The 17557-nt window shown below is 45.0% G+C and overlaps 1 protein-coding gene across 1 annotated transcript in view; it reads left to right on the top strand.

Annotated features, from left to right (window-relative positions):
* sorbs1 (sorbin and SH3 domain containing 1) overlaps window positions 1-17557 on the top strand; it is a 44194-nt gene that overhangs the window by 19086 nt on the left and 7551 nt on the right. Inside the window, exons 14-25 of the mRNA XM_080448624.1 lie at window positions 2383-2432; window positions 4855-5030; window positions 7616-9013; window positions 10457-10521; window positions 11767-11937; window positions 13107-13153; window positions 13407-13521; window positions 13874-13999; window positions 14405-14599; window positions 14799-15329; window positions 15993-16088; window positions 16846-17030. Of these exons, the coding sequence (XP_080304750.1) occupies window positions 2383-2432; window positions 4855-5030; window positions 7616-9013; window positions 10457-10521; window positions 11767-11937; window positions 13107-13153; window positions 13407-13521; window positions 13874-13999; window positions 14405-14599; window positions 14799-15329; window positions 15993-16088; window positions 16846-17030 (3155 nt within the window). The remainder of the gene's footprint in view (window positions 1-2382; window positions 2433-4854; window positions 5031-7615; window positions 9014-10456; window positions 10522-11766; window positions 11938-13106; window positions 13154-13406; window positions 13522-13873; window positions 14000-14404; window positions 14600-14798; window positions 15330-15992; window positions 16089-16845; window positions 17031-17557) is intronic.

Below are 17557 nucleotides of genomic sequence, written 5' to 3'. Positions count from 1 at the left end.
CCTTATCCCCATACCACCGGAAGCAAGCAAGCTATAAACCCATACGCCTGCTACATCATTGTGATTTCATATTTGACCTTTTGTCATACACTTAACCTTTTATCTGTAAGTGTTTTGTGTTGATGAGACGAGTGTCTAGCTGTAAAAGGTCGCCTCACACAGGGGGAACGGTTGTTTTCATTAGAGCCTAGCAACATACAGTATATATAAGGTGTTGGAAAGAATGGGATTCATGTTACTATGAACTTCTCATGATTGCTCTTTTGAATGCGAATGAAGTACGCAGTATCCTACACTAACCAACGGGCGTACACACACACACACACACACACACACACACACACACACACACACACACACACACACACACACACACACACACACACACACACACACACACACACACACACACACACACACACACACACACACACACACACACACTTATGACTTATAGGAGACACCTGTTTGGAAACAGACCTGTGAAAGTGAGCAAGCGTTCCACTGACTCATTAGGAGGAGATTCTCCAGTCCCTGTCCTTATACAGTGGCAGGGAAATGACACATCCACCTTCTGGTGTGATAGATAAGGCAAGCAATATCACCCTCTACCTCTATTTGCTCAACGGGTGAAGTGAAATGTGCATTCATCATCTCTCACCTACTTTTATGTTCTCCGCCTTAATCATTCCATAAGCCATTTTTGAACGCACACAGCTCTCTCGGGATGTGAAAGACTTTTTCATGCCAGTTTTAGGATGAATTTAAAATTCAGCTTGGTACGTGACATACATACTGTCTTGTCACACACGCGGACATCACTCGGGCATCTGCAGAACGTCTTGTAAATAATAAGATTAAGATTCCATTCCTCGGGTTGAGATAAGCCTTTCATGCTCGTTTCCTGTTGACTTTCCATCAGCGCCGTATGTGTAAGCCCAATTACCCACGGGTATCAGGGGACACTATCAAACACCCCCCCATCTCACCCTCTGTTGAGTCAGACATGTTCTGAGTCATGGCGTGTTCTCAAAAGGCTGAAGGGACATGGAACATTTGGCTTTATAAATAGATCAGACTATAGACCTGCCAGACTTAAATTCTGTTCTTATAAAGACAGGCATTTTGAAAGGTTAATAATGATCCTCCTGCCCCAGCAACTGACTGGAAAGGCATGTTGTGGGGAAATGAGCTGTTCAGATCACTCCTGGTCTGGTTGGAACAGGGCCGGGGTGTGGGGGGGCTTCGCCATGGGGGGAAGTGGATGTGGCATTACTAACAGGGCCAGGCTGGCTGGCTGGCATGGGATTGTGCAATCTTATTTGCAAACAACACTTGTGCTCTTATTCATAGCCTCTGTGTCACGTCACGTTATTTTTACCCTCCGTGACGTGAACACAGGAGAAAAGCAACAGAGACAGTGGGCTAAAATTAGCCGTCTCTAAACCATTCAAAACGCTAGCAGGGTGGTACCCCAGCGAATGGCTCTCCCTGTGTTTTGGGGGTAGTAACTGCCCAGAAATACCAGCTGTATTTCCCCTCACCTTCGTGCTTCAATCACTCACACTGCACTTGTGTTGTTTTACCTTTATCTCTAATGTTGTTTTTGCTTTTTGTTTGCTTGTTTCTATAATATCTCAATTTTCTATTGTCAACAACTTTCATGTATTTTTCAAATGTCTTATTCCTGACTGTATTATTTGTAGTTTGTTTTGTTGGAGACACGTGTATGCTTGAATGACTTTCTGTGCGTGTGTGCGTGTGTGTGTGTGTGTGTGTGTGTGTGTGTGTGTGTGTGTGTGTGTGTGTGTGTGTGTGTGTGTGTGTGTGTGTGTGTGTGTGTGTGTGTGTGTGTGTGTGTGTGTGTGTGTGTGTGTGTGTGTGTGTGTGTGTGTGTGTGTGTGTGTGTGTGTGTGCGCGCGTGTGTAATTTGGCCCGCTTGCTCCACCAGCTGGTTAATTGTCCCCCGCTCTGGTCTGCTCCATTGGTAATGAGAGTGACTCAATACCAGACAAAAGAGATGGCTTCACCGAGAGACAGCAGCCTATTGGCTGAGGCTGTGACAGCCCCCCTCCCCGCATGGGTGCCCCCTGACCGATGCACGCCCACCCAACCCCCCCCCCCCCCCTCCCTGCTTACTGCTGCTTGTTTTCTCCAACTTGCATGCAGGTCAAAACACACGCTTTACTCCCCCATGCCAAGCCTGGTCCAGCAAAATCTTAAGCGCCCAGCACTGGAGGACGAGAAGCCCAGACAAGCAGAGCGCGCAGGGGAGAGAGACGAGAGAATCTGAGCATAGCTAATGCTCCTTCTTCTTCTGTTCTGTGTGGAGGAGTCCTTCCTGTGGATCTATCAATGACTTCTTTGTTTGGTTTGTTGCAGAGTGCCCCCTCTTTCAGCCCCCTGGAAAAGGCGTCCGACCTGCAGCAGTAGTAAGTCCACCCTTCTCTTCTTCCTGTATTGATGCATCTGTTTTAAGGCTGTCTGACTCTTAGCGGAATGCCGATGATTATTCGAGGCATGCTGTGCTACTGTGTAGCCCAGTGTCAGATGAGGAATCGAAGCGTTTCCTCCATCCTGTAGAGCTTGCCCGCCTACAGAGGGGACTCCTGCTTCCTGTTAATAATGTGAAAAACCTGACAGAACAGTGTGTCCTCTGTTTGGATTTCAGGGTATATTTGGGGTGGTAGTTGGGGGACATGGCCATTCCGTGTTGATTTGATTTAAAAGCAGCAGTCCACGGAGTCCAACCTGAATGGTATAAGAATAGAGGGAACTCCGTCCCAAACCCACCCTGCTGCATATCTTTGAAAAACCGTTAGGTCACTCTGGGATGGACGCGCGTGTGTGTGTGTCACTGTAAAATATAGACACAAACAGTTGCATGATGAAAGGAGATGGGTGATCAACAAGACAACAAACAGCGTAAAGTCCTCCATGGCTTTGTTTCTGTCAGAAGAGATTTATGTGTTCTATTTCTGTTTATGTAATAAAATGTAAGGAATTCTGCACTGAGCCATGGTGACTTTTCGTGTGCTCCCGTCCAGCAAAAAAACATCCCCCTCAGTTTATGCAGAGAACTTTCCATCTGTTGTAATGATTATGTGCCAGTAAGCATCAACAGGAGTGTAGCTTTGTTGTTCCAATACACTGGGAAGAGTTCCCTAAAATACAGCTTGAACCTTTCTGTAAAACTAAACTTTTTGCTTCAGTACTGGGTAGAAAAGAAGACAGAACAAAGTAGTTTACGGTACACGCATTTCTTTAAGCGTTTATTATACAGTAATGCCTGATGCTTTGGTGTCAACAAACAAAACGGTTTAATGGCTTCCAGATAGATACTGTAGTGAGAGTTCATTGACCCTAACGTTTCATAGGAAAAAGCACAAAGCCACACACCAACTTTCTTCAAAGGCACATGTGTTTAGGGTGGGAACGTTTTCTTGGGAATTCACTTGGGCCTTTGAAATTGGATATCAGTTTGAAGATCATTCTTGCAAAGATAATAGCTTGCTGTAAGACTAAACTCTTCCCTTGGCATGTCTCTTAATGTCAGTTACAGATAACTGAATGAACAGCTAATGTTATTTTTGAGTTGGAGTGAGGTCAGTAACAGACATCCTGTGTGAGGGAGAGGGAGGGAGAGAGGGAGAGGGAGGGAGAGGGAGAGGCAGAGGTAGAGAGGGAGAGAGAGAGGGAGAGAGAGAGAGAGTCATTTTAGTAGATAAATCGAATAGCATCCAAATCAAGTTATTGTGTCCATCAGGATACCACTGAGCTATTCCAGGAGTCTTGCAATGTACGGTAACCTCTTATAGTGAATCAAACAGCATGTGTCAGCAAGTTTGGCAATGTGTGCCCGTTGAAATGGAGTTTGTATGGACATTTTTGGTCTGTGGTGTCATGATTCAGTTAAACTTTAGTGGTTATGCTGCTGCGCTGGGTCCTAATTTCCTATTTCTCTCTATGACTTCACCAAAGTCCTTCCAAGAGACTAGCTGAGATCTTCCATTGCGTTACTCGGATCCTTGTACAAGTCCTGTGCAGAATTTATTCAAATTATTGAATGTAACTATACTAAACGTTGGCCTTCTGTTACCTATAAATGTGGCCTTCTGCTGCCAGTGCCAGCAGTGTCCAAATTGCTTTTTTTCTGAGATCTATGAAAGGGATTATTGTTGAGGTGGTGAATAACTAGTGCAATATATCTGTAAATTGGCCTACGCTTGTAAAACTGACTTGGCAAGGGCAGAGGAAGCAAAAAAAAAGAAGAAGAAAAACAATTGTTTAAAAAAAACTACGTTTTCCTCTTTTCCTTCTTTTACATAAAAAAAATATTTCTTTTTTACAGCGTATGTATTATTTTTTTCACCTAGATTAATGATGATGCTCGAATTTCTGTGTGGGTTAATGAGCTCATTCTGTCTGCACAAATAGAGGAGCAGAATGCAAAGCACTTCAGTGGCGTCCAGAACAGAGAGTAAACCTGAGAATTGTACAGGTGCAACCATGTGGGAACAGTCAGGGAATATTTTTAGCAATCTCTCACATTGGAATGTCAAAATAAGGGTAGGAGTCCATGCTTCCGCGTAACAGTTGTCCAAATTCCACACATTCTTGTATAAAAGCACCATTATTTGTGTCCCAGCTTAGTTTGTCTCCTTTAAATCTGCATTGCGCTTAAGTTGATTACGTCAGACCAAATCGAATGAGAGCCATATGGCAGCATACTACTGTTTCCAAAGGGGGTGCCTCTGTTCTTCCAATAAATGCATTTTACGCAACTTATCCAAATAAATGAGACTTGTGTTTAAATTTCCAGCAGTAATTTTAATGTTTCTCTCTACCGCCCAGCTCCTCTTGTACGTCAGGACATAGCGAGGTGGAGACGGACAGGGGATCACCCAACAGTGAGCCTGGGGCTCCTGAAAATGACCGCCATGTTTACAAGAGTGTGCTGGAGGGTGGAGATATTCCCCTGCAAGGTCTACGGGCCCTCAACAAGCGTCACGGCAGCACCTCCTCTAAAGGTAGGTTTCCAAACATGCAGCACATGTTCCCGGGGAAATGTATGTACTGTGTGTGTGTGTGTGTGTGTTTGTGTGTTTGTGTGTTTGTGTGTGTGCGTTTGTGAATGAAGAGATAGGCAGTGGTCCACTTAAAGCCCTTTAACCACTGAGACAGAACCAATGTGTTGGAGACAGCAATGCTAAGCTGTTAACATGTCAGGGATACATGTGTTTCCTTTTAACTTTACGTTGGAATCCACACATTCTCTTCGCTCCAGGTTATCATGGCAATGGCCAATCATCTCGCAGCATTCATTCCCACTGCAGTTTTCTTTTTTCTTTTTCTGTTTTTCCCCCTGGTTTTTAGTTTTGGAAGTTTCCATCGAATGCTGTGCTGGCCATCTGCTTTGGAAAAGTCATGGAAGGAGTGAGGCTCTCTTTTTAGATCAATGGAAGCTAACTTTGGGGATCCCCCCCTCCCCTCTTGTGCTTCAGTTGTGAGCAGGCAGCCATTAGGCAAGCTTTAGGGCGAGGCTTTTAGAGCCAGGGACGGATGAGGAGGAAAAGGGAGAGAGATAAACAGCCCTCTGCTCTTCTCAGCCTAACCAGACAGGGGTGAGATAAACAGAAGAGGGTGGGAATTCATGAGGAAGTCAGCTGTCACTGTGAGGTCAGAGCCTGGAATGCCAGTGCACATGACCAGATAGAGAAATGCTGAGGGGGAGGAGAGGGAGAAGGAGGAGAAAGGAAGGGGACATGTCATGCGCAATAGGCAATGTTGTCCCCAATACCTGTCATCTCAACCGAGAAGTCACACTTGCTCCAAAGTCAAGCATGTCAGAGAGCATGTGTTTAAATGTGTCTATTAGTTAGTATTTTTCACGTAAATGATGAACGTATATAATCCTAACTTATAATTTTTGTTTTTATAGTAGCTGAAGGGGTTTGATTCAGGAAATGAAGAGAAGTGATGGCTGATGTTTTAGCTGACTGATTATGCGTCAGGCTTATGAGCTTCATGCGTCTAAAAGCTTGACTAGAATCCTCAGGTAATCAAGTTGTAGAAACTGCTGTCAAAGGATTCAAAGCTGCAAGGCTTGAGCAAAGTCATCTGACTGGCACACTCTCTCATCATTAGGCCTATCTCCAGCCAGAGGCACCACCTTCATGCATAGACTCAGTGGCTGTTCAACAGGCACACAGTGCGGTGTCGAAAAGCACAAAGAAAAGGAACATAACCTTCATCATGTGTCCCTGTCTTGGGAACCAACAGTTCCCGAGGTATTTGGCCCGTAGGTCAGGAGCCTATCTCCTGTTTCCGTAGCATGAGGCAGCTTGACGTACCATGGACATGGCGCAAGTATGCCACAGGGACTTACCCCCAATCCAACACTTAATGTTGAGTGCCAAGCAGGGAGGCATTGGGTCCCCATTTTTATAGTCTTTGGTATGACTCGGCCAGGGATTGATCCCTCGACCTCCGAGTCTCAGGGCGGACATTCTAACCACAAGGCTACTGAGCTAGTCTCTGCCTTCTGCCTATAAAAATGAATAAATAAAACAATAACACTTTGTGTCTCTCAAGGCACTAAACTTCCCTGAGGGCGATCAGGGTTACCCTCCCTCTCGATGCCAGATTCAGATATTAGTATCAACATCACCTCTTCTGTGCTCTGTGCGTTTTGTCTCTGTCAGACATGACTGAGACGGAGAGATTAGTCACGCTTCAGCAGACTCTCACAGGGTGTGAAAGTGATGTGTCCTTTCCTCATTCCATCTGTGGTGCTTTTGCTATCACGCCGTTATGAGGAACCGCTAGACTAATGCCCCCACTATGTTGAACTCTCACTGCAGAACACATTAATAATTACAGCGACAGATTGGATGGTGGTGGGAGCACCAATCAGCAGAGACGGCAGTCATGTACAGCTCTGTTAAGAGAGCACAGTGAAATATTACAGAGAGGGGCATAATGTTGTGTTATTATGTGATATAAAATACATCAAAGTGGGAATATCAGGACTATATGGTCATGAGCAGGCAGATAGCAGTTTTGAAGTAGTTTTGAGTGCATAGGCATTCACTTTTTATGCTTTTGTTATTTGTTGTTGTTATAAATATATATTGATATTGCAGTGAGACATGCGCATGTGCAGGGTATACGTTACCTTTGTTTTCTGGTATGGGTATTTGTTATCAATTTTTTTACCTAACTTCCAGCATCACATAGCTTTCCATGGCATAACACTCTTGTATTATTTTGTGTTGTTTCACTATTTATGTTGCTGCTCACTGTGATCTTGACTAAAAGAGTAAACTATTAGATTAAAATATACTTAGTAAATTAGCTTTTGTCCTGCTCCATCTTTACAAAGCATTATACTTCATATTACACAGCAGTTCCATGCTATTAATATAACAGTCATTTGATTACTTGATGTACATTTAATGCATCAAGTCTGCTTCCTCTTCTCATCAATTTTGGACGGAAGCTGGTGTTTACTTTAGAAATGTGCCTGACACTGTGTTTTAGTGTGTATGTGTGTGAACCTGTGACCATTGTAACCTAATATGTTGTTTATTCTGTTGTCCTGCATGCTTGCCAGTGGATTATAAAGGTGGGAATGGCTATATAATTTCACCCTGCTCCTCTGTAAATAGTCGTATTGCCAGTAATGCAATAGGTAACCAGTGTCAGAATAAGAAGGCCCTGTCCGCTGCCAAAGCCTGCATACCCCAAATCCTCCCCTCTAAGTTCAAGCCTAAGCTTCTGCCCCCCAGTGGCGAGAGTCAGGAGTGCAGGACTAGGTCTGACAGAAACCCTAAGGCCCACAGCTGTGAGGATCTATACACAAGGACATGTGGCTCAGACTGTGCTGGAGCAGAGGACAGGGAGAGTGGGCACGATTCAAACTGCATGGACGGCCTGGGGAATGACTCCTCGGCACCTCGGAGGAGTGTATCTGAGTTCTCTAGCCTGTACAGGACCATGCATCACATCCAGCGGCCCGGCTCGGTGGGCTCCAGCCCGATGGGCAGCGTCCGCAACCTGGCGTCTCTTTTCGAGAAGGTGAGCGTCAATGGGGGTGAAAGGTCAGAAGGCGATGGGCACATTCCACGGGACGCCGTTTCATCACGGATCAGTGAATTCGAGATGATCATCCAGCGATCCACCCCCCTGCCAACTCGCTGCTCCTCCCTCCCGACCCTGCATTCTGGACAGGGAAATGGCCCCGTGCACAGCCCCACACACCTCTACATGGCATCCGCTGTGTCCGCCGAGTCTCTGCTGGTCGCCGACCCCGCCCAGATGAATACCTGCCCTCTGGGGGATGCCAAAGGCAAGGCGCCCAGGGAGGAGGCCTCGTCGTCGGGCAACGAAACGATGGAGGAGGCCGCATCCTCGGAACGGACGGGGTCCCCCTCAGGGACTAAGACAGAGGACAACTCCCCGGGAGAATCCCACCCAGCAGCCAGTGCATCAGGGAGCCCCATGACTCCGACCAGCAGCGCGTCAGAGAGCCCCACAACTCCAACCACACCTTCCCTTCCACAGAACCACCACCATCACCACCTAAACCACCACCTCCACCTCAAACCCAGCAAGTGTAAAGGCTCCTGCCCTGCATCCTACACACGCTTCACCACCATCCTGAGGCATGAACGGCAGCAGGCCACGGCACAGCCTCCAGAGAAGAAGGCCTCAACCACCCTCCCTGGTAACCTCTTCCTCATGGGCCCGGCACCGTTCCGGCTACGCAAGTCCCTGCAGTCCCAACAGGCGCGCAGGACCTTAACGGCCACCAGGGCAATGACCGGGAGCCCAAGGCCCAGCTGTGCATCTCCTGAGTGTAGGCCTTTAATCCCCCAGCGCCTGTCCTCCCTGGAGGTCCTGGAGAGGCTGAGCAACGGGGAGGGAGGCACCGCAGAGCGCCTGACTAACGGGGAGGGCTTCTTGGACGCCAACGGAAACCTACTGCATCCCATGGCCGCTTACCGCAGAGGTGGCTATCTCCATACTTTCTCCACTGTCACCACCCTCTTCCTCTGTCCCGCTCCTACATGCGTGCCCATCTCTGTGGTCCCTTCATTTTCGTTTTCTCGACTTCTCGTCTTCACTTTTTTTTTTGTGTCCCTCTTGCCACAACGTGACGCTGAAACCTTCCATCTCTGATCTGTGTGGTGTGTTAGAAAGTGTTGCTGAAGCCTCCGTCTCAGCTCTGAGTGTGGTGTTTTGGCACTCTCTTCCATTTCATGGTGAATGAGTAAAGGTCTTGCCCGACAACTCCCCCCCCAGACACCCATCAAAAAACTTCAGTGACTATAGGGGACTCAGGCAGCTTTTGGTAATGTATACGTGTCCTCTGGTGACATCAGATTTGAGGTGCATGCAAGAACGTCCAAGGCCACATAAGCATTGCTCGCCACCCATGACAGTGTTCTATATTAAGGGGTTGATTTATACTAGGATATGATTGGAGGTTGCATAAAAGTTTAATTATAACAAGTTAAAAATAAATAATCAAATATTATTGTAAAGTTGAAATCAAAGTGACTCAATTGTGTTGTTGTTCATGCAGCTCTATAACGTTACAGTGTCACAGTGCTGTAACATTATGGTATTGCTTGTGTAAACAGACTGGCGAATCTGTAATGTTTATGGCGGTCGCTGCAGTAGCATTGCATACACTCTTCTCAAAGTGATGTATTACAGTGTCAGTATTATTTGAATTTTTGTTCTTTTTTTCTGTCTGGGGGACTGTTCACATCTGCATCTTCCATTCTATCACTACGATGGGGTTTTGTCCAAAGTCAAGCAAGATGTTTCCTGCTTTGGCTTCCTTAGATAACAGCTGGAGCATTGTTTCTCGCACACACTGTGTACAGTATAGCGGGTGACAAATACAGCTAACAGAATGATAGCTGGAAGTTATTTCTCAATACCCTTCCTTGGGAATACAGTGAAATCATCTACAGTATGTTGAGGTGGGGAGGAAACTAAATAGCACAGCTACGTAGTTCACTGAGTGAAATTACTATAAACTGATGCTCCTTGGTCAGTTTATAACAGTAAACCATTTTGTCATATTTATTTTCTGTCCAAGAAGAACAAAAATATTTTGTTCATTTTTTGTTTCTTCTAATCATTCTTTTTTTCATGAACATACATTCAATCACTCTGTGTTTATTCCTATGTGCATGTGGGAATACGGTTTGCTTTTTGGATGTGTGATGTGTGTGCATTTTGTTTTATTGTTACCACTGGTGTTTTTATTACACACATGATGGTGTTTATTCAAAGCATGAATAGGCCGAATGTATATATTCCTACATGTTATTATATTCACTGAAATCGAGGACTTTACCGCGATGTTTTATTCTTGCATAAATGCGATTGAGACAGTGCTTCACAGTATAACTATGGTTCTGTTTCCTTCTAGATTCAGACTCTTCCCCGGCTCATGGGGAGAACCAGGATGATGTGTTGAGGAGACGTCATGGAGATAAAGAGGTAACTTCCTCTTAATCTCAAAAACAAACTTGCTTGGGGAGACACACTTAAAAACATGGAAACAAATCATTTTAAATGGTGGAAATTCAATTAATGTGGATGTGCTGTGAAATAAAATCCAGTATCTACAGTATTTCATAATTTGGCATTCTCATGAACAGTAAATATGTTAGATCAGTGTTGGAAATCGGTGTTTGAACAACTAAATCCGCCCCAACATTTCCCAACATACTCAAGGCTGTGATGTCAGGAGTGGAAGAAGTCCAACTTGGTCAAGTCACCCGAGCTCTCTATAAAAAGGCTGTAGAAAGGGTTCCAGAGCATTGCAATTAGAGCTAGTTTTAAATCATAGAATTTACAATATACATTTATAGGCCGATATTACCACATACAGTCAATACATTAGGTACTGTACAACTAGCATCCACTCATGATGTCATGCTTCTTCAATTCCATTCTACTACCTTTACAGCCACCTTTTCAGGCTGTACAACTGCTATTGTAGTCTAGATACTTCATAGTATATTAATATCTGAAATTGTCCCATATCTGTTACCCTATCTTTTACGCTCAATTTTATACTCATTTGCGTGACTGTGTTGCTTGCCGAAAATAACCGATCAGTTCTTGTCGGCAAGCAACAGTGTAAATTAGGCATTAGGCAAAAATGATAATAATCATCGCGGAAAATGTTTCCGCACAGAGAAATGTGTCTACATAAAAAAAAACTCCAATATCTTCATATTGGAGTTTTTTGGGCGGTGAAACCGCCCCTATAAGTGAGATTTGGAAAAATTTACATTTTCCTGCGCTGTGATCTGGGCCCAGGAAATTTGTACAATTATCCTGCGCTGTGATTGGCCAATCACAGTCTATTCAGGACTGTGATTGGCCAGTGTCACATGACACATGTGCATAGCCCTATATAAGAAACCATAACTTGAAAAAAACCAAAATTTGGTTTTTTTCAAGTTATGGTTTTGTCCATCATAAAGAGTGTTTCAATAAATGTATTTATCTTTTGTACATGATTGGTTGACTCCATTCAGTATTGTGATTAGCTAGCAAGACACCGCCCACTTCACACAGGGTGTGATTTTTTTTTATGTAGACACATATTCATGCATTATACATTCATATGTATTATATAATGCCAAGTCTGTCGCATGAATAAAACAGTGGGAAAGAAAGCGAGCCATATCTGGCAGGGTTGAGACAAACAGTCCTGTCCTCATTTCCTGACAGAAAATCTTGGAGGAGCAACGGAGGCTGAAGCGAGAGCAGGAAGAGGCGGATGCGGCGTCGAGGCGGCATGCAGGCATTGTCCCGACCCACCATCAGTTCATTACCAACGAGCGCTTCGGAGACCTGCTCAACATCACAGACAACACAGAGAAAAGGAAATCAGGCATAGAGGTATAGCCTGGAGACCAAAAGGACTTACTTCAATCCCTGGCCTATATATACTTTATGAAACCATGAATACTGAAAATAATCTATCTACAAGCTCACAACAGATCTGCTATTTATTTTTGCTACAGTATACTTAAACATTTGGAAATTGTATGAAATGATCGCCTATAATGACATGCAGATACCATATAAAAATACTAAATACTTACTGGCAAATACTTGGCATCAAAGCCTTATATACCATTTACTGTGTACATACAGTATATATGTACAGTATAACGCCTTATATACTTATAAACATATACAACGTGTACAAAAAGTGAAAATAGACGATATTTCATCTATTTTTGAAGGTTTTTAAGCTGTTTGTAAATCTTTAAATAATTCGGAAACGTTTCGCCTAATAATGAAACGCCCAAAATAGGGACGCCAGGTTGAACGTGGTTTAAAGGAAAATAACATGGCAGATGCTATGTCAGTTGGTGCCTGGCTGGGGGGATGTGTCAGTGGGGTGTCTGTGTTCACAGATGGCTTCCTCTGCAGTGTTGTGGACTAAAAGGGTCAGAGTAATATATCAGCTGAGTTTATCACAGAATATGTGCAGTCGGACACCAGGGTCTGTGCAATTTTCACAGTGAATATTTGTCTCTATTTTGAGACCCTGTCCAAGTGAATCGTCATAACGACATAACCGCGTTACCTTGAGGTGAACTAGCACTCTTGTACTGTTTACTACGGTCTGCCTGCTCTCTTGGCAGCCCCGAACGGGCTGGAGCTGAAACAGAAACACAGTCACAAGAGTGTCATTCCTGTCATTGCTAGAATCTTCTAGGGAGATTGGGGGACACAGAAAGGTCATAAAACAGGCAGATGAGCTTACAGACTCATGGTTCATACAACACTGGGAGCTTCTCTACTCTTAATACTGGCTAATCAACAAATATTCTCAGAATTCCATCATAGCAAGAGTGATAATTATACATCGTTTATAAAACAGTGTAACAACTGTATTTTTTCTTTTAGATGATTTTTGTGATTTTTTGTTGCTCTTAACACGATCAAGGGTATAATTTTAACGGTATGTTTAAATTAGGTGGCCCCCTTTTTTTTATAATTAAATGTTATTTTCCATAAGCCTGTCTTCTAACCGTCTGTACTTTGTGTATCCTCAGAGAACTCCAGCCTTGGCCCGCTTCGACTTCAGAGCTGAGACTCTAAAGTAGGTGAAAGTCATTATGGCATGCCAAGACTGTTTGCCACAACATGCATGAAATATTCTGTGAGAGAAATATAAGCATTCACATTTACAGTCATCATGTACAACACATAATGTAACACATCTGAGCCAGACTAGGCCAAATGATTTAGTGTATAATGTTCTTTGACAACTTAACTTAAGTTTTTCCATTTTATTTATTTATGTAATTTCACTAAACCATCTTTTCTGATCAATGTCTGTGGTGTTTTGGCAGGGAGTTGCCGTTTCAAAAGGGAGACATTGTGTACATCGTCCGACAGGTGGATCAGAACTGGTATGAAGGAGAGCATCATGGCAGAGTTGGAATTTTCCCAAGAAGTTACGTTGAGGTAGGCAGGCTTATTTTGTGTTAACTCTTGATAATGAACCTAGACAAAATAGCAAGTAAGACACATTACCACTGAAATAGTGCAATTGTATTAACCATACTACCATAGCACCATAGCAGACCCTTTCACAATGAGCCAATTAAATGTAATTTAAAATATGATGACATTTCTACATGCTGTTCAATTACTGTGAGTCTGAATAGACATACTGTAAACTGTCTGGATGTCATATTGACCACATGGCGGCCATTTTGCTGTTACCCTTCGCCTGAGTATGAAGTAAGAGCAATATGGCCGGCCTGAGAATGTGGTCAAATGGTGGTCTCTCACACACTGTTTTACTTGTCCATAGCTCCTCCCCCCCACAGAGAAGGCCCACCCAAAGAAATGTGTCCCAGTTCAGGTTCTGGAGTACGGGGAAGCCTTGGCACGCTTTAACTTCACTGGGGACACAGTGGTTGAAATGTCCTTCAGAAAGGTATGGAATTGACCATACGGAATGGAATTGAAACACACCACAGTCATTGCAAATTAAACAGATTAATGTTAGGAATTGCCATTTAGCAAATCCCCAGCCCCCCATTTTTCTCATTCAAAGCTACTGATTTATCCATCCAGTGAAGTGTTGCTGAGCATGCATGCTATTTTTACTGTAACACCTTGCCTCATGTTACATTTCCACCCTTCAGACACCACAGAGTCACATACTGTACACACAAAGGCAACGTTGATTTATGTTGCTGAAACACGATGCATGTGGTTTCTCCTTGATGCCCTACATACACTATTGTTATCACCTGAGGTTGTGCACACATGCTGACTACTCTGTGTGTGCGTGCATTTGTGCACGCGTGCGTGTGTTTGTGTTAATTTGTGTGCGCAGGGAGAAAGGATCACGTTGATTCGCAGAGTTGACGAGAACTGGTACGAGGGCAAGATCTCCGGCACCAATCGCCAAGGCATCTTCCCTGTCACCTACATAGAAGTGCACAAACGACCCCGCGTCAAAAATGGCCTGGAATATCCTGACCCTCCCGTCAGCCAGTCGCCTCAGCGCAGCACCAACGCGTCTCCTCAGGTATGGCGAGCACTGTGCTGCTCACAAATGAAGCCTCCGGCATTTCATTTTCCCACATGTATATTTATTTTTTGGTTGACGTCATACTTAAGTTGTTTCATCCTTTCCTTTACCTTTCCTGTCTGTCTTCCTCTTCCCCTCCTCCTTCTTTTCCTCCGCCATGCCTTCTTTCCCCCGGGCGACCACGCCACTCTGATAGCTGTACCGTAACCGTCAGGCCACGTCCCCCATGCCCCTCCCCCGGTCCCCGCGCCGGTCCGTGTCCCCCCAGGTGCACGCCATCTCCAGCGAATGGATCTCACTGACCGTGGGCGGAGCGAGCCCCCCTGCCGCCCCCACCCCCCCTCTGCCCCCGCTGCCCACCGTGTCCTACCGCTGCGGCGAGTACCTGCCGCCCTCCCTCTCCGCCAGCCCCGTGCCCCCCGTCGCCCACGGCAGCCCGTACTGCAACTCCCCGGGGGTCTCCCCCTCCGCCTCCCCCTTGCCGCCGCCGTACCCTCCCCGCCCCAGCTCGGCCACCCCCTTCCTCACCTTCACCCCGCCGCCGGGCGAGGACTTCCTGCTGTCCCCTCCCTCCCCACACGTGTCCCGCAACACGAGCCCGTGCGGGGGGCCGGTGCTGGAGGGATGGCTGAAGGGGGAGAGGGAGCTGGCAGAGGGGGACGGAACAGAGAGAGACGGGGGCAGCGGCCGCGAAGCCCCTGGCAGCTGGCGAAATAGCCCAGCAGAGGTATTGTCTGCATGGTGTGCGGTGTTGCATCTCAAGCTCACACTGGGACAAGGGCTTCAGGGCCCAATATGGTGCCTTTGAATGGCCGCTTGTCAGAGCATTTTGTGCAGCACACTGTCGTGCAGGCTAACTGTCGGATTAATCTGGAGTTGATTTTTGCCTTGTATCCGGAGTATAAAAATGATGGGTGTGTAATGAATAGATCATAAGGAAACCAGTTTTTACACTGTCTAAGGCTGTGAGTTACCTGCATGGTGTTGTGTGACACTACTAACGCGCCAATGTTTTTTTTTAGGTCGGTTCCACATTCCACACATAGTATAAAGTGTGGAAAGTTTGAAGATCCGCGATCAGATAATTTTGTTGTCAAATTAGTTCCGCATGTGGCTGCATGTTGCAGAAGTGATACTTAATGTTTGAGACGGTTGATGTGGGTTAACTAACTTGATCATTCTCTTCTAGGTATACTGTACTTAAAGTACAGTTTGACAGCAAAGGTTTCAGGTGTTGGCTTTAATTGTTTGAATAGCTGTGGTACATTTGAGAGCTGCACCACAGGGAAATGCAAGGGAAATGCCACTCAGCTCTGGCAAAACGCCAATATTCCTTTGACAAAAACCTTAGACTGAATCCAGTGTTTTTCTCTCTCCGTCTCTGTTCCAGCTGGTGAAGAATGACACTGACTACCAAGGACGGACCTCCAGAAGCCCTGTCATGTTGTTCGACATCCACGACAACAACAATGCGAACTCATTTGCGGTAAGGCGCTATTTAGATTTGTAGCTCCACAATGGGCCAATATGTTGTATAGGCCTATGTTGTAGGACAGATTAGAAGATATGGGCTTCATGATCTCGTTAACTCTTTAACCTGTCATTGCTAATGATCCATTCCATTGTCTAACTTACTTCAGAGCTTTTACATTTACTTTACTTCTGTCTCTGTATGCTAATTCTATCATCTTTGCCTTAACCCATTGATACCTGGAACGCATCTGTGTCACTTTAGATTTCTTTAGGCTATTCAAAAATAGCAGATATACAAGCTCATAGCGCGGCACCGAACCGAACGCTATGAACTTGTAGATCTGCTATTTTTGAAAAATCGAGGGGAAAAAAATGAGGGGTTTTTTTTCAATTTTTTTTTAGGATTTAGAAGACATTTCTAGAATCTTCTCAGGTCTTAATGGGTTAATGCTGCATACTCTTGATATATATGAAAACGTTAACTAATATTTCATATTTTCTGTACCTGCACTCACTCTGGTGTCTTGCTTTTCTATGCTTACACCTCCTCCCCGGGCTCCAACACCATCTCTTCTGGCTTTCCTGGCCTTTAACGGATCACTTCCTTTTCTGCCTTGCTACTTACTGGACCTACTTCCTGTCTGCCCCCCACCCTTCCACCTCTAACTCCTCACACCCTAATCCCACAACTTCATCTCTTTCTCAATCGGCCTGCCTGGTTGGACCGGTTGCGGGCTGTTGTGTGTCTTTCTGTGGCGGCCTACCACTAGGAGGCGGTGTGTAATGAGATCATGAATATAGCAGAGACCTCGGTGAGGTACTGCAGCACACTGTCATACCGCCATGACTCTGTCCACAGACTGCCCTCCCACCCCAGTAAACAATCTTTCATCATTTCCCAGCAACCCCTGTCCCACAGCAGCAGCCCGGAGCCCAGCCGCCTCAGCTGTGGAATGTGAGTGAAACTTTCCAGTCAGACCTATCGATAATTTGTATGCCGCTAATAATGTCCACCCCAAAGGCTCAATTCAGTAGGACACACATTTTTAATATCTAATGATATTACTATGCGTACATATATTTGTAAGGAGTCTCGAGTTAAAGGTGGTGTAAGTGATATTTTATTGTTTAAAACAAAAACAAAAAAACCCATTGACTTCTATTATGCAATTTGAGTTAAAATGCTGTATTAAAAAAAAAGTACAAAACATGTGAAAACTATTTTGTGGCGGTACTTCTGTGGCCTACTGGCAGTATTCACAAGGAATTTGGCGATTATCAGTCCAGCGGGTTGTGAAATTAGCTCTGCACACACACACACACACACACACACACACACATACACACACATACACACATACACACACACACACACACACATACACACACACACACACACACACACACACACACACACACACACACACACACACACACACACACACGCACACGCTCACTCACTCACTCACTCACTCACTCACT

The sequence above is a fragment of the Gymnoscopelus braueri genome, assembly GCF_963280865.1.
Source record: "Gymnoscopelus braueri genome assembly, chromosome: 14".
Lineage (NCBI taxonomy): Eukaryota > Metazoa > Chordata > Actinopteri > Myctophiformes > Myctophidae > Gymnoscopelus > Gymnoscopelus braueri.
The sequence above is the reverse complement of the archived record's forward strand: the minus strand, read 5'-3'. Positions and strand labels throughout refer to the sequence as shown.